The sequence below is a fragment of the Lynx rufus genome, unplaced genomic scaffold (assembly GCF_022079265.1).
Source record: "Lynx rufus isolate CCGP_SWC_20201006 ecotype Redwood Valley unplaced genomic scaffold, mLynRuf1.p SCAF_10, whole genome shotgun sequence".
Taxonomy (NCBI): Eukaryota; Metazoa; Chordata; class Mammalia; order Carnivora; family Felidae; genus Lynx; species Lynx rufus.
The window spans coordinates 57434328-57456848 of record NW_025814824.1 but is presented as its reverse complement, the minus strand read 5'-3'; the positions used below and the strand labels follow the sequence as shown (position 1 = coordinate 57456848).

The following is a 22521-nucleotide window of genomic DNA, read 5'->3' as shown; positions in this document are numbered from 1 at the left end:
GATTATATACTTTTAAGTTTGTGGAGGGAAGGGGCATAGAGGTAAAGTAAGTTTCTAAGGAATTTTGAAGGAAGGCTTTCAGGACCTTGAGGGGCTAGTTGCTGTTAAGTAAGGTCACTTTTAGCGTTTAATAAAATATAAACTTTAAGGCATAAGGCAGCTACGAGTTCTTTGAGGAAGGTCACGCTCTGCATGTTTCAGGTATCTATCAGTGGGCTTGCAAGCTGTAAGGAAATTTGAACTACATTTTTCTTGCCTTTGTTTCCCTGATCAAAACCACTATCACATGTCAATTATATCTTAATAAAATTGGAAAAAATCCATTTTGGTTTATTAAAATCAGTTAATTAAAAGTCAATTATTCTATGAAAATTGCTTATAAAAAGAAAATACTGCTAGACTGTTAATTGCAGGAGAGCAGGGGCCATATTTCTTTTCTTTATCATTTTATCCCTATAGCTAAGTATAGCACCTGGTGCTAGCCGGCACTCAATGAATCCTTGTTGAAAGAAATATGATCCCGGGTCATGATCTCACAGCTTGTGAGTTCGAGCCCCACGTGAGGCTCTGTGCTGACAGCCTGGAGACTGGAGCCTGCTTCAGATTCTGTGTCTCCATCTCTCTCTTCCCCTCCTTCACTCACGCTCTCTCTTTCCTTCAAAAATAAACATAAAAAAAATTTAAAAAAAGAGAAAGAAATATGACCCAACAGGTAAATATAATTAAGCTCTTTTAAAGAATTATGAAACAAAGGTTCAGGAAGGCTGAGTAAGTTAATCAGGTACAATACAGGTAAGAGGCAAGTCAGAGATTCCAACTCTTTTCTGTCTCCCTATCAGGCACCTCATATCATCCCAACCCCCAGCTCTTCCACCCAGGACTTCTCCAGGCAGACTTGGGTAGTTTCCCTGTGTTCCACGCTGACTTTTAATTGTCTGGGATACATAGGGTCGTGTTCCTAATTAGATCAAGAGCACTTTGAGGAAGAAAACCATTTCCCACTCACAATTTTATCTGCAAAGCTTGGCACATAAGCAAGCAATCAGCACGTGTGACTTAAATGAATGAAGTATATGTATGTTAATGAAATGAATGGAATAAGAGTGTATCTTCTTGTTCTTCCAGAAAGGTAAGGGGCAGGGTAGGGAGGAGAGACCCACACTCAGGGGAGTTGTCATAGTTTAGCTGATGGTCAGGAGGCAGCCTGGTTGCAGAGCAGTGTAGTCCAAACCTTGAACCTAAGCCAACTGGCACAGTCAATGTAAACAGGTGGTTCAGGCCAGGTATAATATAATAAATGGTCCTCAACTGATCATTGCCTTTAGGGAATTTGGCCAGACATATCACTGACCTCTGGTCTAAGGAACTTGAAATCCTTCTTCCCATGTCAATAGCATCCCATGTGGTTGGTCTGTATCTGGGTAGGGCAGGTACTCTACTCCCTGAAGTGAACAAGTGCAAAGACATGGCTCAGTTTCCCAGGATAGTACTGGGGCAGAGGTTTCTTTAATTCAACTAACTTTTGAGACTGACAGTTCTTAGGGACAGTTTGGATGAAGTGGGTCTGGAGCAGAGAATTTAAATTTCCTCTATCCCCTAAACTATTATACCAGTAATAATAAGAATGACAATGGTGATCTTATCCCCTACAGTCAGCCTTAGGGTGTGGTGGGATTGTAGGTATCGGGAGGCCTCCCCGTCCCATTCCTCTTTGCAGCATGCTCGGTGAGGAATACATTCTTTTGCATGGGTCTCAGAGTTGGAGAGAAAAGGCAGACACCTGTGGCAGAAGGGAATCTCTGTCATAAGGTGTGGCTTCCTTGTCTTGTTGGTCCTGCCTCATGCTACTTTGTCCCCTGCGAGTCTTTATGGGCTTACCTGCACAGCGGCACAGTAATCTCAGGCCTGCATCTCCTCTGGCCAAAGGGGGTACAGGGCCACAAAGGGTGGGGGCGGAAGCCTGGAAGCTGCTGGGTGGTGCAGGTGCAGGCACAGGGCGGTGTCTTTGTTCTTGCACTCATCCATCCCCTCCCCCTTCCTCCCCGGAAACCAGTGACTCTGCCACCACCAGTATTGGAGATGCTGAGCTGTGGGGGCCAGGCCCAGGGAGGGGTGAGAGTGAAGGGGCCTGCAGCGGCTATCAGGTCATAAACCAGGCTGACCCTTCAGCACAGGACTTGCAGACTTGGCTCCCACATCAGCAGTCATGAGGAGCAGATGTGACAATTACACTTCGGATCAGCTAGTGCCCGGTGAGCTGGGCGGGGCAGGGGCAGGGGGAGGGGTCACATGGTCCCAAGTCCCACTTGCTAGGACCTGGAGGGTTGCATTGGGCAGTAATGCCCTCCATCCTCTGGCATCCACAGGAATCCCCTCCATTGCCCAGGCCTGGGGACTATGGGCCCTCTCAGGGGCTGTGATGCTGCTGCTTCTCATCTCACTGGCTGCGCACTTGTTCCGATGGACTAGTGGCCGAAGCCAGAGCCACCCAGGACAGAGACGGTGAGTAGGGGACAACAGAGATAGGTGATCAAGAGTTCCTTCTTACCAAGAAATCCCCACTCATCCTCTAATCTCTGTCTTGCAGCCCTGGAGGGTCTGTGGAAGAGGTCCCTCTGTATGGGAACCTGCATTATCTTCAGACTGGTAGGAAGCTGACAGAGGGGAGGGGCACAGAGGCCACGCACGTCCTGGGTGGGTGGGATAAGGGACTGCAGGAGGAGGAACAAGAAGTAACCAGATCACTACTGTTCCCTGTCTCAGGTCGGCTATCTCAGGAACCAGGGCCAGATCAGCAGGATCCAACGCCTAGAGGCCTCAGCACGGTGAGTCATTTGTGGTGAGGAAGAGGGGAGGGAAGGAAGTGGGGGCTTTTCCAAGGGTCCAGTGAACTTCTAACAGCTTTGAATCTCTAGGCTGCAGAGGAAGTGATGTGCTATACCAGCCTGCAGTTGCGGCCTTCTCAGGGCCGTATCCCCAGCCCTGGAACCCCCATCAAGTACTCAGAGGTGGTGCTGGATTCTGAGCCAAAGCCCCAGGCCTCAGGCCCTGAGCCTGAGCTCTACGCCTCAGTGTGTGCCCAGACCCGCAGAGCGCGGGCTTCCTTCCCAGACCAGGCTTATGCCAATAGCCAGCCTGCACCCAGCTGAGATGGAGGGCCTGGCAGAGTGGGGCAAGCATTACCCCAGCCTCCATTAGCCTACTGCTACCCTGTCCTTGGAATGACTGTTTCCTAGCCGCCCCACACCCCCACCCAAGACATGCAGCCATTGCCCAGTCACAGGAGGTAACGTTCCCCAAACTTCCTATCTGAGCTATGAGGGAGACATCTCAGGGGAACAGTAAGTAGGTCCCCAGTTTCTTGGGAAGGGAGGAAACAAAGGCAGTGGCCCCCTCTCCATCCACCTTCCCCCATCTATTACTCTAAGGCCCCAAGCTCCTAGGTTCTCACTTCCTCCTCCTTGTGGATTTTAACCAGATCCTCCCCACTCCCGCTCCTTTAAAGTCTACCCCTAACACTTCAGTGTTCCCTCAGACACAGGAAGTGGGCAGTGGTGGAAAGGGGAACAGCCTGAGAGGACAAGGATGGGTATACTCCTCAGGAGCCCATAGTCTGGAGGGATCCTGGAATCTAGTGACCTGAGGAACCCAAGCCTGGCTTCTTATCTGAGAACACTGGCAGGAGAATACCAGTCCACATCCTGCTGCCTCTGTTGTGTCCCCAAGTTTTCAAATAAAACTTCTACGTCTCAGAAAGTGTTTAGATTTTTATCTAGAGGGCTACAGACCTGCAACAGGCCCCACATTGTAGGCGTGTGAGCTTTGCTGACTGCACAGAGCACTTCCGGGGGCACCTAGCTGGGGAAGATGGACCAAGAGGGTCGGTGACATCAACAGTGCCAAGGGTGGGTGCTGGGATGGAGGCAAGAGCCCTGCTCCTCAAGCTGCTGCTAGAACATTGCCAGGATGTGCAGTCACCCCACTCCCATCACCTGGAGCTCACCAGCCCCCAACCTACTCTCCCCATGGCCTCTATGACTGCGTTGCCACCAGCCACAACCTCAGGTCTACCACAACCCATCTTCCTACGGCCTCTGTAGAGGCAAGTGTGGCTTGACAGACCTTTTGGAGGTTTCACGGGTAGAAGACAGTGGAAGCCGAGGCTTCTACTTCTGAAATTCTCTCATTCCCACTCACAGTCTCGGAGAAAAGCAGAGGAGGGAACGGTGTGCCTGAGCCCAGCCTGGTGATCCCAATGAGATGGGGGACCCTCTGCACACACACAGAATAACCCAAATGCCCCGGGGTTTCTGGACCTCTGAGGACCCCAACATGGACCTCCCCCAGAAGAGGCCCCGGTCGGGTCGCGGTAAAGAGCAGACAGCTGAGGCTGTGTGGGAGGGAAGGTGGCTTCCGGGGCCTGCACTGGATGCAGGGAACCACTGGCAGCGGGGTGTGGGGTTCTGAGAATTGCTAATCTGAAGACTGCTCAATGTGTCCGCGGTCTGGGGTACGTGAGAGCCTGACTCTGTAAGAGAAGGGATTTGGGGTCCCCCAACCTCTGGGACGAGCCGGAAATTGCAGCCGAGCCAGTACCACCACCAACCCAGGCCTTAAACTCCGCCCCCACACCAGCTTCCCGCGTCTGCTGAGGTCTCCGCCAGCTCACGACCGAACTCCGAGCGCCCCCGCCAGGCGCCATGCAGGCCTGCCACGACCTCTGCGCATGCGTACAGCTGCCCCTCCGCGGCATGCTGGGAAATGTAGTCCCGACAGTTCCGTTCCCCACCCCCCATCCTCCCTATCCAACCCCCCCCCACCCCCCCGCGCCGAGTTTAGCCCTGAACTTCGCTGAGCGCCAAACTTGCGGTTCCCTGATCCCTACAACCTTTCAATTTTTCTCACTGTCTTGTCTATCACCGAGGTTCGTGCCCTAGCATAGGCCCTCAGGCCCTCAGGCCCTCAGGCCAGGGCTGTGGCAACTTACTCATTGATCCCTGTATCTGGAAAACATAATTTGGGGAAGCCGGATCCACCTCAGACACCGTCCGACGACTCCCATGCCTCATCTCTCTAGCTGGTCAACTCCTTTCCCAAATACCTGGTAGTTCTCTCCCCTTCTGTAGCTCCAGGAGTGCATTCCTTAGTGGCCTCCCTTCCCTGACTGGTTATGATTCCAGCCATAAGAAGTGCCCTGTTCCTGGCAAATTCCCAGGGGCGGATCATTAGGGGAAGCCACTCTGGAGCCCCAGCTTTCTCCCTCTTCCTGAAATTCCAGCTAAGAGGATAGAGGATAAGCCTAAGATCTGAAGAGGAAGGGTTTTTGGGACGGCCAAATGCTCAAAGATTGGAAGTTCTTAAGGAATTACTTATAGGTGGGCGGGGCTTAGGAAGCCATCCAGCCAAGACCCCTCCCATCTTTGGCCTTGCTCTGTACTCCGTCAAGATGAGTCTAAACTTCCAAGCTTGTTCTGGCCCTAAGGAGGGAAACAGAGCTGGGACATGGAGAGAGACCAAGTCTAAATGACTTCATTTGAACCTTGGAATCAGACATGACCAGAGCTAGATCTGCCTTCTGAACTTTTTGGTTATGTAAGCTAATGCATTCTCTTTTTTTTGCTTAAGTCATTCTAAGTTAGATTTTCTATCTCTTGCAACCACGAGTTGTGACTAATTCTGTGGGGGGAAAGACCAGCACACCAGGGCCAGCGGAAGATGCTGAACCTCTGAGATCTTCCCTTATTGCTCAACTCCTCCACCAGCCACCCTCCTCTGCCTTACTTAAATGTACTGTTGTTCCATTTGACCCTAAAATATTTTGCCTAGTGTGTGCCTCTTTCCAGGTTTTTAAATATCTAGAATTCTATAACTGGGAGGAGGCTGACAGATCTGGCCCAAGCTTATACCCACTGCAGGAACCACTCTACCAACTTCTTAAACATTTCCAGAAATAGGGACCTCGCTACCTTACAAGCACTCCTTTCCAGTCTTTCTTTTTGAGAGAACTTTTTTTTTTTTTAATTTGGAGCCAAAAGCTGCCCCCTATTATTTTTGTCATCAATTCTGCCTCCTGAGCTACAATCATACAAGCACACTTCTCCCTCCTGTACATGACAGCTCTGATGGATGGCCTAAGTTTTTTTTCCCCCACCTTCCCAGGAAAAGCTCTCTAGAGTTCCTTTTACAGACCTTATGTGAAGTCTACTCATCATTCCCACTGTTTTGCTTGAGCAGAGTCTCTCTTTTTTTAATTTACTTTTTATTTTTTAAGAGAGAGTGTGGGGGCGCCTGGGTGGCGCAGTCGGTTAAGCGTCCGACTGCAGCCAGGTCACGATCTCGCGGTCCGGGAGTTCGAGCCCCGCGTCAGGCTCTGGGCTGATGGCTCGGAGCCTGGAGCCTGTTTCCGATTCTGTGTCTCCCTCTCTCTCTGCCCCTCCCCCGTTCATGCTCTGTCTCTCTCTGTCCCAAAAATAAATAAATATTAAAAAAAAAAAAAAAAGAGAGAGTGTGAAAGTATGAACAGGGAAGGGATAGAGGAAGAGGGAGAGAGAGAATCTTAAGCAGGCTCCATTCTCAAGCAGAGCCGGATGTGGGGCTTGATCTCACAACCCTGGGATCAGGACCTGAGCCAAAATCAAGAGTCAGATGCTTGACCAACTGAGCCACCTAGGTGCCCAAGCAGAGTCTCTCTCAAAGTATTATGCTAAGAAGTGAATATAGTACTGACAGCACACAGTGGAGAACCCATCTCTCCATTGGGCACTAAGTCTATGGGCTTTGTTTGTAAGGAATACACTCCTTTAGCCTAGCTTAAAAGTGAAGGGGTGTTTACTTTTAGGACACCTGGGCAATTAACAAGCTGAATGGAGTGGGAATCACCGAATAGTGGCTATCGTATGTTTGGGCATCTGCAGACTGTTGTTATTGGATTTCAGATCTCAGATCTCAGCATCACTGGGGACCTTGGAGAAAGGAGTACATGGGTCTTCCCACTCCTGCTCCTCCTGTCCCATAACTCAGATACTCTCTCTGACAGAGTTTCTGCTTTTATTTATTCCTAATTTTTTCCCAGTTTGCTAACTTGCTTCCTCATCTTCTACTATAAATTCTCTACTTCTTGTTTTTGCTTCCTTCACAACAGCTTCATATTTTCTCCCCTATCTCATGATCTCAGCTAAATGTTTAATTACTGAGCACTGAGCAATAGTGCTCAGTACTGCACTGAGTACTGAGCAATAGTGTGAGTACATGTGTTATAAAAATCAAATAGAATCGAAAGGTATACAACAGTGGTTCTCAGATAGAAGTGATTTTGCCCCTCAAGAGACATTTGGCAACATCCAGAGACATGTTTAGTTGTCACAGCTGGGGAGCGAGTGCTATTGATATATAGTGGGTAGAGGCCAGGGATGCTGCTGAACATCCTACAACACACAGGCCAGCCATTCATCATACAGAATTTCTGTCCCCAAAAGTTAAAAGTGCTGAGGTTGAGGGGCACCTGGGTGGTTCAGTCAGTTGAGTGTCCAACTTTGGCTCAGGTTGTAATCTTGCAGTTTGTGAGTTCAGACCCTGCATCGGGCTCTCTGCTGTCAGTGCAGAGCCCACTTCAGATCCTCTGTCCCCCTCTCTCTCTGCCCCTCCCCTGCTCAAGTGCACATACACTCTCTCTTTCTCTCTCTCTCTCTGTCTCAAAAATAAAGAAACATTAAAGAAAAAAAAAAAGTGCTGGGCACCTGGGTGGCTCAGTCAGTTAAGTGTCCGACTTCAGCTCAGGTCATGATCTCATGGTTCCTGAGTTTGAGCCCCACATTGGGTGTATGAGAGTCTGGGTATATGGAAACCCTCTCCATTCCACAATCCTTGATGACTCCCAGCTATAGAGGACGAACTTTAAATGGGCTCTTCTGAGTTCCTGGCAGAGAGAATTTCCTGCAGACCAGTTTCTGGAGGACAGCCTCAGAGCCAAGAACAAGGACCTTCAGGAAGGCAGCAAGTCCCAGAAACAGCTGACTTCCCAGGAACAATCAGTGGCTTTGCTGAATCTCTCCAGCTCTCTGAAAAACTAATGGTGGGTTGAAATTCTCGGCCTTTGAGGCCAGGAGAATGCAGACAAACCAGAAGGCAGAGAGACCTGCTGGAGGGAACAAATGAATCTCTGACTGAATGAGAGCCTGGAGGAGATATGTGTGAAAGTCAAACACAAAAGATTTCCCTGAACTAGAAAATGTGATATCAGAACTAGAAATTTCCATACATAAATCAAAGGAGAGGATGGTTACTCCTAAACCCCAAAAGAGGTCCAGAAAATTAAACAGATGAAATATCTCAAAACATGTAACAAAAATATGGAAATGCAAATTATGTGGTGAAAGATGAGAGACTGAACCAGACCCAGGAGATTTAGCCTGCAAATTCTGTGAGTTCCAGGAGAAAAGGAACAGTAGAGAAGAGGTTATGATTAAATAATAGGTGAAATTTCCCTGAGCTGAAGAAAGACAGCCCTATACAGGTTAAAATTCCTGAACTCTAAGGATAAGGGAAATCTTACACATTTCCAAGCAGAAAGAAAGTTCTTTCTTCTTATGCAACCCTGGAAGTTAAAAGACAGCAAAACTGAATGTGAGTTAATGGAAGAAAAGGCCTTCAACCAGGGCCTAGCTAAAGGAGGAAAGAAAGATATTTGAAGATTTGCAAAAATTAGTCAGTATCTCATCTGAGAAATACTTTTAAGAAAAGACTCTAATGAAACAACAAATGAATTAGAACAGACTTCAAGATAGGGGAAGGTCAAGGGAAGAGGAAAGAAAACGGTGGAGTGCAACGAACCATGATCTATATATTTATATCTATATTTCTATATATGTATAGTACATCATATAAATGCCACAACTCTTGAAACAGAAGGAACACGTACATTGTAAAGGAACTTCTAAAAGGGACTGAATCATCTCAAGAAAACTCTGGAATCAGGTGGTGAGGGTAAGTCAAAGGTAAGTGTTCCAAGGATCTGGGGTGGTGGGGGGGAAGGAGGAGGAAAGGTAGTGAAAGTAGTCTAAAGACCATTTCTTATTGAGGTGGGGAGGAAGTAGAAGATAAGTAAAGTATGATGGAAATAGTTGTTCTGTTTTCACATACTAGAACAATCATGTGCATCTATTTCAGAGAACAAGGCAAAAGATGGTAACTATTAATAGAACGACAAACTCCAAATTAACAAGGAGAAAATGGGATGAATAGCCATTTATTCAATCCAACAAAGGTAAAGAAGGGTTCACAACAATGTTTACAAATTCAAAAACAAGTAAGATGGAAATAAATCAAATATATCACTCAGTATAGTAAATATGAGTGGACTGAATTCTTCCATTAAAAGACTCTAAGACTTTCTTATAAGTCAAAATCTGGTCAATGCTACTTAGAAGAAACATACTTCTTCTAAGCAAAGTGATCAAGGGGCACCTGGGTGGCTCAGTGGGTTAAGCACCCTACTTGGGCTCAGGTCATGATCCCACAGTTCGTGAGTTCAAGCCCCACATTAGGCTTTCTGTTGTCAGCGAGGAGCCTCCTTCAGATCCTCTGTCCCCCTCTCTTTCTGCCCCTCACATGAGCTCTTTCTCTCTCTCTCAAAAACAAATAAACATTAAAGAAAAAAAAAAGGCAAAGTGATAAAGATTCAAATTAAAGATATGGGAAAGAGACACCAGGCAGATAAACAGAAAGCAGTGGTAACACTGGTATCCAACAAGGGGAATTTAAGTTACCAGCTGGAAGTGGTGTGAGGATTGCTTGCAAAGAGGTAGGAGGGAACTTTTAGGATGATGGGAATCTTCTGGATCTTGATTGTGGTGGTGGTTACATGACTGAATACATTTGTCAAAACTCATAGGATTGTACACTTAATACTGATAAAATTTATTGCGTGTCAATTACAATACAGTAAAGCTGGTTTTAAAAAAGAACAAAATTATAGTATTTACAAAATTTAAATGCTTAGTGAAAAAATAGTGTAATACTGGATGCCATCTCAATTGCCCTGTATCATATATGCCCCAAATGCTATAAAGATAGCAAGCTTAAGAGAGAGAGAGAGAGAGAGAGAGAGAGAAAGGGGAGTACTTATTTCAATAGATTACAAAAAGAACAAGAAACCAAAAATAAGCAGGAAATGTCAAAAGCTGACATGAATGAAATGGAGAACCAACAAAAATACTAAAGAGCATACACTTTAAAAAGTTCTTTAAAAGGGCTAATAAAGGGGCGCCTGGGTGGCTCAGTCGGTTGAGCTTCCGACTTCAGCTCAGGTCATGATCTCGAGGTATGTGAGTTCGAGCCCCGAGTCAGGCTCTGTGCTGAGAGCTCGGAGCCTGGAGTTGGCTTCAGATTCTGTGTCTCCCTCTCTCTCTGCTCCTCCCCCATTCATGCTCTGTTTCTCTCTCTGTCAAAAATAATTAAACATTAAAAAATAAATAAATAAAAGGGCTCATAAACCTCTTACAAGCATGCACACACACACAAAGAAAAAAGGAGTAAAAATAGACAATATTAGTTAGAAGAAAGAATTAAAGAATTATAAAAAGGTGCAACTTAAAATTTCTCATCAGGGCACCTGGGTGGCCCAATCAGTTGGGCGGCTGACTTCAGCCTCAGGTCATGATCTTGCAGCTTGTGAGTACAAGCCCTGCGTAGGGCTCTGTACTGACAGCTCAGAGCCTGGAGCCTGCTTCACATTCTAGGTCTCCTTCTCTCTCTCCCCTTCCCCCGCTCATGCTCTGTCTCTCTCAAAAATAAATAAACATTAAAAATAATAATAATAAAATTCCTCATCAACTAACTTGAAAATTTAGAGGTAATAGATACATTTTAGGAAAAATGTAAATTACTAAAATTGGCCCAAGAGAAAGAAGAAAGCTTGAATAGCTCAACTTATCTTAGAGAAGACTAGAATAAAAAGGTGATTATAGACCTACTTTTAGAAAAGATTGCATTCAAATGACACCAGAACTAAGTTTTATCTATTCTTAAATAATGATAGCTTCCATGCCATTTAATTTAGTCAAAACTATAGGAAAAGAAGAAAAGCTCCCATATTTAATAGTTAGAGCCAGCTTAATTTAATATAGTTCCTTATAAAAATTCTATGTAAAAATGAAAAAGAGGAAAACTGCTGAAATATAATGAAGGCTTTTTACTAAAACTTAACAGCAAACATTGTTCTCAAGGGTGAAATACTAAAACCACTTCCATTAAAATAAACATTTAGTGGGGCACCTGGGTGGCTCAGTTGGTTGAGTGTCTGACTTTGGCTCAGGTCATGATTTCACAGTTTGTGAGTTTGAGCCCTGCGTCGGGCTCTGTGCTGACAGCTCAGAGCCTGGAGCCTGCTTCAGATTCTGTGTCTCCCTCTCTCTCTGCCCCTCCCCTACTCACGCTCTGTCTCTCTCTCTCAAAAATAAACATTAAGAAAAAAAAAACATTTAGACAGAGATGCCTGTTATTATTCTTATTATTTAACATATCTTGGATGTTTTTACTAAATGCAGTAAGTCCTTAACCACATTTACATTTTTGTCAAGTAAAGTAACATATTCACAGATTCTGGGGATTAAAGTGTGAACATTTTGGAGAGGCCATTATTCTGCCTACCATGATCTGTCTATAAATCAGAGCCTCCCAGAGCCAGTGGACTAAAGTAATGAAGTTGGATACAACCTGGTTTTCAGGGTCTCAGAAGCCTTCCTTGACTTCTTGATGTGGGCTGGACTTCACCAAAATTTATACAGATGAGCCCCTTTCCACACAGCAAATTCCTCATTTGCTGTCCTCATCGCTGGGCTGCCTCCTGTTATCTACCTTTACAACCGAGTCCCTGTAACAAACAATGGAGAGGCCAGGAGAGAGCAAGAAATGGGCTTTGGTGTCTGTGCTCATATGATATAATGGTTATGGAAAAGCTGAAATGCACAGCACTGGCTTCTCAGCTCTTAAAAGGCCCCAGGCTCTCCTGACATTTGGACAAGTGGAGACACAGTACGAGTTTCAGGCGTCCTTTCTGATATCCAATCTTGAAAGGTAATGTGAATGTCAATATTGCAAAGACACATGTGGGGAAGAAGGATCCCTCTCTCACACCCTATTCACAAAAGAAGGCATCGGAAGGGAAAGCAGAACGTCATAAGGAGTTGTGTAACCATCCCCACAAGAGCTAAGGAGGACAGAGACACAGGCCAAGACTGCTTAAGTTGTCTATGCCATTGTGGATGTGCAGTTTAGCTCACTCCAGGTGCATTTGGGGACCTTCTCTCTTGAAGCCTCTCCAAGGTCCCATTTAGGCAGCATATCCATTGGTTCTTTTTTTGAGCACATACTGGAAACTTGGTTTGGTATTTCACCTGGCTTCCAGGCCTTGCTCGCTTGTGTATTGGTTCTGAAAACGGGGATATTATCTATAGTTTATTGAATTCCTGCAGATGTTCCTGCAAAACGGATCTATGTACACACTGCCCCGCCCCCATACACCACAGATACAAGTACCCTGACAGCCCCCACCCACCCATGCCACCAGCTGCTCTATGTGCTCCCACTCACTCTCTTAGGCCCCACAGGCCCCCAGGGAGTCACCAACACACACTGTCCTCTGTTATCTGGAGGAGGTCCTGATAGGGTGACTGGGGGAGGGGACAACGTTGTTGGAAACTTTAGTTAAGCAAGGACGGTTAACAGCTGCAGGGACACCTTAGGAAACAGTGAGTCTTAAAAAAGAAATACTTCTATAATCTGTCCCCATCACCTTTTAAGACTTTTCTGAAAATGGCCTCTCATTCCCTGCCATGGAAAAAAATAACAGCTCTCACAGGCACCCTTCAGCCCACAGAATCCTCAGAGCTTCGTCCTCCCAGCAGCCCTTGACATAGATGCTCACCTCACACAGATACCCCCACATCCTGCAAAGACCCAGGGATGCATGTACACACGTGTACACTCACACACAGGCAATATGCCTGCCTCTCCTCAGGTGACAAATGTGTTTTTCTACCTCAGTGGGCCCTTTGTGTGGGTGGGCTGTGGGGTGCTATTGGGCAGAGCTCTCAACAGACCCATAGGGCCCATCACAGCACTCCTCCACACACTACTAGTCATATACTACGGCTGTTAGCGTGTGGTGAGGACCTCCTTCCCCTTCCTTTTTCCTCCCCACAGAGGTGGCAGTGTGTGAAGAGGTTCTGCGGGGGCAGATGTCACCCACTGCAAGTGGGTTTTTTCCCACCTACATACCTTGTCTTGTTCCAGCTTCTTCCCATCTGTGGAAGTAAGCCCTTTGGGGTCACATCCTGGTAAAAGAACATTAGGGAGCACCTTTGAACTACTGTTCGACAGCCCCTCCTCCTCCACTGGTCTCCATCTCAGCTAGGCCCTTGGCACCCATGAGGGCCTCCCAGCCCCTGCTCTTCTCCCACGAATGCCCCCTTTTTCCTTGGGGCTGGGTGTAAAGGGACAATGTTGAGACTCTTCTTTAAAGGAAGACCTTTAGAAGGAAAGTAAGAGAAAAAAACTAAAACCAAAACAAGAAAATATCAAAACCTCAGGTTCAGAGTCCGTGCACTCAGGACCCAGCTGTGCTTTGTTTCCCTGCCTCCCTTCTGAGAGAAGCTGCCGCCCTTCTTCACCGCCACACTACTCCTTTGTTCACCTGCTCCCTGACCCCCCCACAAGGGAGTATATATGGTCCGTGCTGCAGGCTTTTCCCAAAGTGCACAAGCTGTGGGTTGTCCCTCATCCTCACCCCCAGCCCAGGCCTATCCCCAAGCTTCTGCCTCCTGGACTCAGCTTGCTGGATCCAGTTCAGATGTCCCAAGTCCAGCAGGGGGCAAGACGGATGGGGAAGGGGCTGATTGGCCAAACATGTAGTCAGAAGGGAACAAGGGTCCAGAAGGCCAGGGAGAGTTTGTGAAGAGGGAGTCTGGGGGAGTTTATAGAAGAGAAGCAGTGTGGCCCCAGATCCCCTGCATCCTCCAAAGGGCTGCCACATTCTCAGGAAGGGCTTTGGAGTGAGAACCTTCCTATGTGTGAGATCCTCAGAAGCCCTGTAGGACTACAGCTGGAAGGGAGCTGAGTCTACCCTGAAAGCCCCAAACTGATAAGGAAATGAGCCCCACCAAATCAAGGGCCTCTTTCTGGGAACCTACATCTGCTAGGAACCGCAGGATGAGGAGGAGCACGGGCTCCAAAGTAGGATACCCCAGTGTGATGGAGAGGATGGAGTTCCATTCTGGAGCAATGACTGGGGACATCTTCTGTGTTTAGTTGGGCACAAAAGAGCTCTGACAACACATAGATAAGCCCGTGCACAGAGCAGCCAAGAGAAGAGCATGGGGCAAATCAGGGTAGATGATCAGGAGGATAGGCATTTAGAGCCCAGTACTGCCAAAATGGGTCTGGGATGCATGCAGGGGGAGCACAGGCAGGACACAGGGACAGGCCTGAGTAGTGAGCCCTGACACCTCCAGCCTCTACCCACATGTTCTGGACCTCAGTTTCCCAGGCTGTCCCTCTGGCAGAGGCTTAGGGATGCCATCTGCTTCACTGAACCCATCTGTCTGAGACTTGCTCACATCTTCCTCTTTTGTAACTGGAAGTCACAGGGTAAAGCACTAAGCTGTGCAGTCACCGAAGGAACACAGAGCCTAAGAGTGTGAAGGGACAGAGGGGAGAGTGTCAAGGGAAGCTTGGGGCCAGTGGAAGAAGGGGGAGAGCGGTGGGAGCAGAGGTGCTCAGGGCCATGGCTGAGGCCATCACCTATGCAGACCTGCGGTTTGTGAAGGCTCCCCTGAAGAAGAGCGTCTCCAGCCGGTCAGGACAGGGTAAGGGTGGAAGAAGCATCTCCTTGATTTTGCAACCTTATGCTCCCTCATGACTCTACCCCACCTCCACCTTTTCTCTCCTCTCCTGCCCCAGAGGCTGATGAGGATGAGGAACTCACTTACGAGAATGTACAAGTGCCCTCAGTCTCAGTCTCAGGTGGGCCCTTGAGCTTGGCCTCTTCTGGAGTAGGGGACAAAGCAGGTACGGAAAGCTCAGAGCCTGTCTGTTTGGCGGGGGGGGGGGCGGTAGGGGGGTGAGGAGAGCTGTGTCTCGAGCTGCAAGTCCACAGTATTCTTGGAGGGGGGGGGAACAACACCCTTGGAAAAGGAGGGGGTGCTTAGGAAAGAGAAGACTGAACACTAGATAAATGGGAGCCAGGGAAAAATAAAGCTCCCCGGGGGCAAGGTGGAGACAAGGGATCCGGGGAGGGGTCAGGGCAGCCCCGTGGGGAGAGGAGTTCGAATAGGAAGTGGGGAGTCATGGGACAGAGAAGAGAGGGCAGGGGAGGGGGATGGACGCGCTTCCAGGAAGAGGATTTGGGGCAGGCCGATGGGGGGGTGGGGGGCGGGTGGAGAAGGCTGCGGAAAACATAAGGGGAGACCCAGGAGGGAGAGGAGGGGATCCCCGGGGAGAGGCTATAGTAAGACCCAGGAGAGACACAAGAATCCTGGGGGAGAGGCAGAACTCCAGAGAATGCTAAGCGTGTCCCAGAGTACTCTAGCGTGTCGCTGAAGGCTTCTCGGCGCGGTGGAGAAGGAGAGGGTGGAAAGAAAGGAATTTCCCGGGGCCTCCCATCTTCAGACTGGAGTAGCCACCGGTCCGCAGGGCTCCAGGCGGAGCAGCCAACTGCGTCCTGGAGCTCCGTGGCGTCACCAGCTGCCGGGAGGATTCTCACTGGTGAGTACGGAGCCCTCCCCACCTGCGCGCCCCGCCCCCCCCGCGCAGCAGGGCTCGCGCTCGGGCACGCGGCGGGGCCTCCCGCTGGGCAGCCGCCCCCACATCACCCACCCCGCGCTGCCGCCCCGGGAGGTGATAGCGAAGTGAAGTGCTGGCGGGGTCCCAGCTGGGCTGGTGCCCTGCCCGGCGGTGTGCGGGTCTGGTACCAAGAGTTTGCCGGAGCAGCCCTCCGGACTGCGCGGGCAGCCCCGAGACCCCCTTTCCCGTCCTTTTCACCCCCAATATCCACATATATCTTTCCCACAGGTTGACCTAGATCCTCCCGTCTCCCCCCGTTACGATGGTCCCCACTCCTATATCCCCATCCTCTGTCTCCGTCTGAGATTTAGTTCCCATCTTACCAGGTAGCGCCCCTCAATCCTTACCAGCAGCAATCCCAGCCCTTATTCTGGAACATCTTCCCTCGCTACCTGCGGAAACCCACTACCCGACAAAACCCACCATGCCTGCACCACGTCCTCTGAGGGATGCCTTTCCCATGAATACCACCCACCCAGCCAGCCCCTCAGGCTATAGACTTTCGTGGGGGTCTCTGCCCTTCATCCCACTGTCTCCCTAAGGCCGCGCAGCCTGCACGCTGTACCTCTTTCTTGGCCTGCTCCTCGCCTGCCTGCTGTTAGGGGTGGCCGCCATCTGCCTGGGAGTGCGCTGTGAGTATGGCCGTCTCCCCTTTCCCACTTACCCCAAGCAATTTTCTCCCCTACTGTCTCCAGCGGCTGCCCTTCTCTGGGCAGGGCCCCCAGTCACCACCACCTCCTTAGCTTTTGGTCTGGTTTCCAGCCAGGTCTGTTTTAGAGTGCCGTGTCTTCCTAAATTGTCCTTACCTGATCCAGTACCTCCTTAAGCTTTAGGCAGTCAGATCCTATATTTCAGCCTGTTATGCAAAAATTTGCAAGAGCAGACAAAAGACTGATGCTGAAGTCTCAGGGCACCAGAGCATGGCTGAGGAAGATGTCCTCCAAATCTCATTATGGCTGAACAGATCTGCAGGTATCTCAGCAGCTCCAGCAGATGAACAGTGTTCTGGAAGCCACTAACAGCAGCCTGAGGCAGCAGCTCCACCTAAAGATAACCCAGCTGGGGAAGAGGGAAGAGGATCTGCAGGGGTCCAAGAGGGAACTAGCCCTGAGTCAGGAAGCACTACAGGAGGAACAGAGGGTTCACCAGGCTACCCAAGAGCAGTTACAGGCCTGCCAGTCTGACAGGGAGAAGACCAAGGAGGCCTTGCAAAGTGAGGAGGTGCAGAGGAGGACCTTGGAGCAGAGGCTAAGCCGGATGAAGGATACAATGAAGCCCTTGTTCACATGCCCCTTATCAGGTATCTGCTCTGGGAGAGGAAAGATGGGAGGGTGTGCGTGAGGGACGGATTGAAATGAGGACACACTCGTGGCAGGGGCAGGATCTATCTATCAGGGGCCGTATTAAGTTGTTGAGGAAAGGGGTCGTAAATCAGAGTGGTGGCTGACACAAGCTGTGCAGCCTTGGCTAACAGAGAGGAGGATCAAGTTGCATACTGGATTTAGGGCGACTCACCCAGCTCTAAGGCAGATCCTCCAGGAGAGGAGGGTGGCAGCCAGCAATGCAGATCTCACTGTCCCAAGCACCAAACTCAGGTCTCATGTGGTTTGATATCAGAGTCAAAGATCTGGGAACCCCCTGAATTTGGATGTGAAACTGGTTGTTTGCACATTTTTCTAAAGAGAGGGTCTATAGCTTTATTTCTCACTACATCTGAGATTCCTCAAAGGTTAAGAATTAGTGATTGATGGGGGGCGGTGGGGCAAAGTAGCTGAAGCTCTCAAGTGTGGGTGGCACTCACAATGAGGTGGGGGTGGGTAATGTGGGGTAGGGAACTGGGGTGGAGCGTTCATCTATTTTGAAGGCAGGAGCCCAGGCAGTGTGTGGGGGTGAGGGAGGGGGCCACATAAAAGGAGAGAGGCGGTGCAAAAAGCAGGCTGAGATTAGAGGTGCCAGGGCCAAGGCAACTGGAATGTTCACGGACTGGTGACCTATGGTCCAGGTTAGGCTCTGTCTAGTTTAGGGGGCATCTGGATAACTCCCCCAAGGCTTAAGATAGTAAGATTATGTGCAGACACACCCAGTCCTCATTTCTTTAGCCTTCTTATTCTCTATGACTCTCAGTTCCGTGCAGTGCTGTCACCCGTTCCCTCAGCTACACCCTAGGTCCCAGCATCCTAAACTGCTCTTCCACTAAAAGGCTGGTTTCCGATCTCAACTCCAAGATCTGTTTTTTGTTTGTTGTTTGTTTGTTTTAAGGTTTATTTATTTATTTTGAGAGAGAGAGAGAGAGAGAGAGAGAGAGAGAGAGAGTTCGAGCAGGGGAGGGGCAGAGAGAGAGAGGGAGACAGAGAATCTCAAGCAGGCTCTGCACTGTCAGCACAGAGCCGGATGTGGGACTCAATCTCACGAATTGTGAGATCATGAGCTGAGCTGAAGTCAATAGACTCTTAACTGACTGAGCCACCCAGGTGTCTCTTTATGTATGTATGTATGCATGTAATACTGATGTAATCGCTACCCCCTATGCGTGGCTTGCACTCACGACCCTGAGAGCAAAAGTTGCATGCTCTTCCAACTGAGCCCGCCAGGCCCAGGCTCTCCTTCAGACCTCCACTCTGACCACACCCACCTCCTCCAAGCTTTCCCTACACGTCTTTAACCTCATTGAGGCCTCTAACCCACTATCTCTCCTGTTTCCTTTGCATCAGCTGGCACGTCTCTATCCATCACTTGAACCACTCGCTCCTTTGTTCCTTTACACCTTCTGGTGCACCAGAGTTGATCACCTGATGAACTCAAGTGCCCACCTGGCGCATGCCTGCACCCACGTGTGCCATATTGTGCGGTCATTCTGCTTGGTGCCACCAGAACTCTAGTCTCCATCCCAGCCGGTCCCTCAATGCTGCCTGGCAGCTGTGCAGTGGTGGCTTGCCCTCCACGATAGCTCCTTACCCCACCACCTTCTCTGTCACTTTCAGCAGAAAGTGCCCGAGAGTCAAGTGCCCGACTCCGGCGGAGGAACTCCCTCCATTTTCCACCCCTGCATCTACTTTCGTTCACATTTTTGCCCACCCCCATCTTCTGCAATGATAACTGTGGCAGCTTGCTGCACTGTTTTTCCTAAACATCCCTCCACACCTCCCTCCCCCATCCACGTTTCATGTTGCAGCCGGGGTGATCCTTTAAAAACAAAAATCTGATCATGCCATTCCAGTTAATTAATTACATCAAAAGTTATGCAATAAATACTATATGTCCAGTGCTGTGACCAAGCACTTGGGATACAGCCAGTGAACAAAACTCCTCTATGTAAAACCCCGTGTTGACTTATTCTTCCTTGTAATATAAAAGTCCTTCACCTGGCTACCAAGGTCTCTGCCTACTTTTCAGCATGACCCTTATCCTCTCAGCCTCTTCCATGGTGGCCACACTGACTTTTTATTCCTTTTAGTTGCCATGGGACACAAATGCAAGAGAGTAGCTAGGTGGGGACATGAGAAAATGTAGACAGACGAGAGGGAGCGAGTGGGGAAGGAATGATCTTTGAGTGATGGAGGTAGAACTCATGGAACAAAGCTGTTGAAGAAAGAGGGATGTTTATTTCTTATGATCAGGAACAGAGGAGCAGGGAAGAGACAAATTTTGGGGTGGAAGAGAAGGAAATGGAGAGAGTTCACATCAAGTGTCTGACAATTTCAGCAGAACAGGAACGAAGGTTATTACTTGTGGAAGAGTGGGGAGGAAAGGGGAGGTGGCTAGCAGCTTGAGGGGTATGGGAAAGTTTTGAATATGCAGTGAGGAATGCTTAAGGACCTATTGAGATGAATTAGAGCCTACTGAACACTTATGGGGGGCCCAGGTGAGGTTAGCCAAGGTGTAGGTGGGAGACTGCAATCATTCAGAAATCGGTAGTAGTACCATGAGCCCTATGAAAATAAAGCTCCCAGCCTGTTAAGGAGTGATGTTGTTGAATACCAAAGGCTTTTCCTAAATGTGTGTAGGAATGGAATTACTAGGGGAGGCTGAAGAAAGAAAGATCGCAAAGATCAAGTGTTAGAAGTCAGTAAAGGTGCCGAGATTCGACTGAGGGGGACACTGTGAGCAACCAGGTCGCAGAGTCCTCACTTTCATCCCAAATGGGGAGATCTCCCTCTTGGGTTTGGGCTGTGCTGTCACATTCTTTCTGGTTTTTAGATACCTGCTGTCCCTCAGGATGGATACTGAGTGAGAAGAGTTGCTTTTACATCTCACTTACTGCAAGAACTTGGGATGAGAGCCAAAACCACTGTAAATCTCTGTCCTCTGACCTGGCCACCTTCAATGACATTTATTACTCAGTAAGCATACCCTCATTCACAGACCATAGTGGGTAGAGGGATCTATGCCATCAGTTAGGAATGGCAGTGCACACGTGGCACGCGTCCTTTTTCCGTGCAGCTTCTCAGCACAGTGCTTGAGGTGGCCCCTACCAACTGACTGGAGGTGGCATGAGAGTTGAAGCTTATGAACCATCTTTACTTTAACCTATTTCTCATCTCAGCTTTCTGCTCAGCTCTCAGTGCTGCTTAGTAGCTTCTTTGACTCTCATGGAATTTCAGGCAGAGAGGTCCCAAACTGGTGGGCTGGATTGAAGGGACTGGCTCCTTGTGAACAGAGCAGCTCATGGAATGACTCCCCTTCAAAGGCTGGCAGAAATTCTTACCCAGCTGGGAGGTGAACTGAAGGGTGAGCCTCCATCTGCATGGTGGCTTGAAGGCTGCAGGGATAGGTCACTGATGAGCTGATGTCATGCACCAGTCAGACACAGTCCTCTTGGTCAAAGCTCATAGGGCTCCCTGTAGTGTTCATTTTCTTCCACTGGCCCATTCCCTCCCCTACCTCCCCTTGCCCCCCCCCCACACACATATTGGAATATTTCTCATCATTTTCCACACACCTCTCATCTCTCTGAATCTCCCCTCAGGGTAATTATCTCAACAATGCAAGGAAGATGTTGACAGAAGTTAATCCTCCTGGTTCATTTTGGGCTATCTCCAACTATATTAAGATGTGGCAGCAGGCTGATAGTAAAAAATCCTCTGGGTAAGTCTGTTAGGATTCCTGGGCATGTACAACTCCATAATTCCTTCATAAAGACATGGTATTGAGATTCCTCTCCAGTTTCTGCTCCCAAAACTCTTTCATAAGTTAATATTGTAATTGCCTATTTGTGCATTTTCTTTACTTAATAACTTCTTAGGACAGTCTTATTCTCTGTCCCCTCCCCAGTACCTAGCAGTCCCTGGCACTTTTTTTTTTTTTTTCAAGTTACTAGGTGGGGACCTTTTTTTTTTTTTTTTAAGTTTATTTGTGAAAGAGAGAGAGAGAGAGAGAGAGAGAGAGAGAGAACCCCAAGTAGGTTCTGCACTGTCAGCACAGAGCTAGATGTGGGGCTTTGAACCCACAAACCATGAGACCATAACCTGGGCTGAAGTTGGATCTTAACCGACTGAGCCACCCAGGCGCCCTTAAGTTACTGGGTTGGGACATATGTCGTCTTTCTCTCAGAGGAAGAAGGTGAGGCTTTAGCTAGGGCTTCACAGCTGATGAACCCTAGCATCTAACTTCCCATCCCTTGACAAGGCTACCGAAACTGAGGTGGCACTTTCTCCGTCAGGACCACTTGGCACTAGAGTTGCCCCAGGAAGTAAGGGAGCAGTGGGATAACTTTGAAGATCAACTCCAGGGACCCTGAAGCAGGGTAGTCATCATCCATGTTCCCTAACTGGGGTTTCCATCTTTAACATCTTGGGTGATTTTTCCCTCCCCTGGTCCTAAAGCCTCTTCGGGTTGGAAAAGACATCTGTCCGTGAACCATGCCCAGACGTGGCCTTAGGCAGGCAGGGCAAGCTAGGACTTCATTGTATTTAATGCAGGGCAAGGGGAGAGAAGGGAGTGGGGGTGGGGTGAAATGGGGGGGTGGGGTGGGTTGGGAGGGGCAGAATTTTATCCCAGTTCTACTTCACCAATCTTTAGGTATTATGGTCGAAGCTCAAGATGTTACAAGGTACAAACCAGTTGGCCAAAGTGGCAGCAGGAGGACTGCACTTCTCATCTTCCCTGCATCTGTGAGATGGCAGCTTTCGGGAATCCAGATAAGGACTACTCTTTGCCCTGAGTTGGGTAAGCACGAGGGATGGGACTGAGGCACGAGAGTTGGGGAGGGAGGAGGGAGAGGATCTCAGAGCAGGGGCTCAGAAGTCAGGGGAAAAACTTATTCCTGAGAGTGACAGTCACCTCCACAGACTTCAGGGCCTTGGTCTGCTTATGTAAGGGGGGGTTGGACAGGGAAGGCCTGGAACTGGAGGGAGGCTTCTTGGCTGTCTGAGAAGATGGGATGAGCTGGATGAGCATTCTTAATAACAGTGAATGTGGAGCTCACTGATGCTTCACTCTTACAGGTACACGTGCCAACAAGAGCCTGTGCCCCTCACCTGTAACTGCAGCCTGCAGGCCCTAAGATCATCTCCCTCCAGTGTTCTTTCACTCTTCTGTGGGCAGTGCCCAGGCAAGGGCTGATCCATGCCCAACACTTCTAGCCAGCCTGCCGCCTGCTTGAAATCCTGTCCCAGAAACTGGACTGTTCCTGGGAAAGTGGGTGAAGAAGTCTCTAGAAGAGATTTTGGCCTCCCCAAGAACTTC

General features: G+C 48.9%; 2 protein-coding genes across 4 annotated transcripts; both read left to right on the top strand.

The window, feature by feature from the left end:
• The first annotated feature begins 2078 nt into the window (after positions 1–2078).
• Positions 2079–3752, top strand: SIT1 (signaling threshold regulating transmembrane adaptor 1). The gene is made up of 5 exons (XM_047066030.1): positions 2079–2252; positions 2367–2502; positions 2588–2646; positions 2764–2825; positions 2916–3752. The coding sequence occupies exons 1-5, from the start codon at positions 2207–2209 to the stop codon at positions 3147–3149; spliced, it is 537 nt and encodes a 178-aa protein (XP_046921986.1). The 5' UTR covers positions 2079–2206; the 3' UTR covers positions 3150–3752.
• A 10872-nt stretch (positions 3753–14624) lies between these two features.
• On the top strand, positions 14625–22461 carry CD72 (CD72 molecule). Of its 3 annotated transcripts, none has more exons than XM_047066012.1 (9): positions 14625–14861; positions 14956–15063; positions 15664–15759; positions 16380–16469; positions 16802–17137; positions 20035–20177; positions 20804–20922; positions 21856–22002; positions 22281–22461. In XM_047066012.1, the coding sequence occupies exons 1-8, from the start codon at positions 14780–14782 to the stop codon at positions 21995–21997; spliced, it is 1116 nt and encodes a 371-aa protein (XP_046921968.1). In that variant the 5' UTR covers positions 14625–14779; the 3' UTR covers positions 21998–22002; positions 22281–22461. The 3 variants fall into 3 exon arrangements, with proteins under 3 accessions (XP_046921968.1, XP_046921958.1, XP_046921977.1); XM_047066002.1 differs by having other exon boundaries at positions 15574–15759; XM_047066021.1 differs by lacking the exon at positions 16380–16469 and having other exon boundaries at positions 15574–15759.
• Positions 22462–22521: the final 60 nt, after the last annotated feature.

Bases quoted from the DNA above. Each gene is read 5' to 3' on its own strand.
- CD72 (XM_047066002.1), top strand. From the start codon at position 14,780: ATGGCTGAGGCCATCACCTATGCAGACCTGCGGTTTGTGAAGGCTCCC. The intron at 15,064-15,573 runs GTACGGAAAGCT...AGCGTGTCCCAG, and splicing joins TGGAGTAGGGGACAAAGCAG to AGTACTCTAGCGTGTCGCTG. The intron at 20,923-21,855 runs GTAAGTCTGTTA...ACCAATCTTTAG, and splicing joins GATAGTAAAAAATCCTCTGG to GTATTATGGTCGAAGCTCAA.
- SIT1 (XM_047066030.1), top strand. From the start codon at position 2,207: ATGAGGAGCAGATGTGACAATTACACTTCGGATCAGCTAGTGCCCG. The intron at 2,253-2,366 runs GTGAGCTGGGCG...TGGCATCCACAG, and splicing joins TTCGGATCAGCTAGTGCCCG to GAATCCCCTCCATTGCCCAG. The intron at 2,503-2,587 runs GTGAGTAGGGGA...TCTGTCTTGCAG, and splicing joins AGCCACCCAGGACAGAGACG to CCCTGGAGGGTCTGTGGAAG.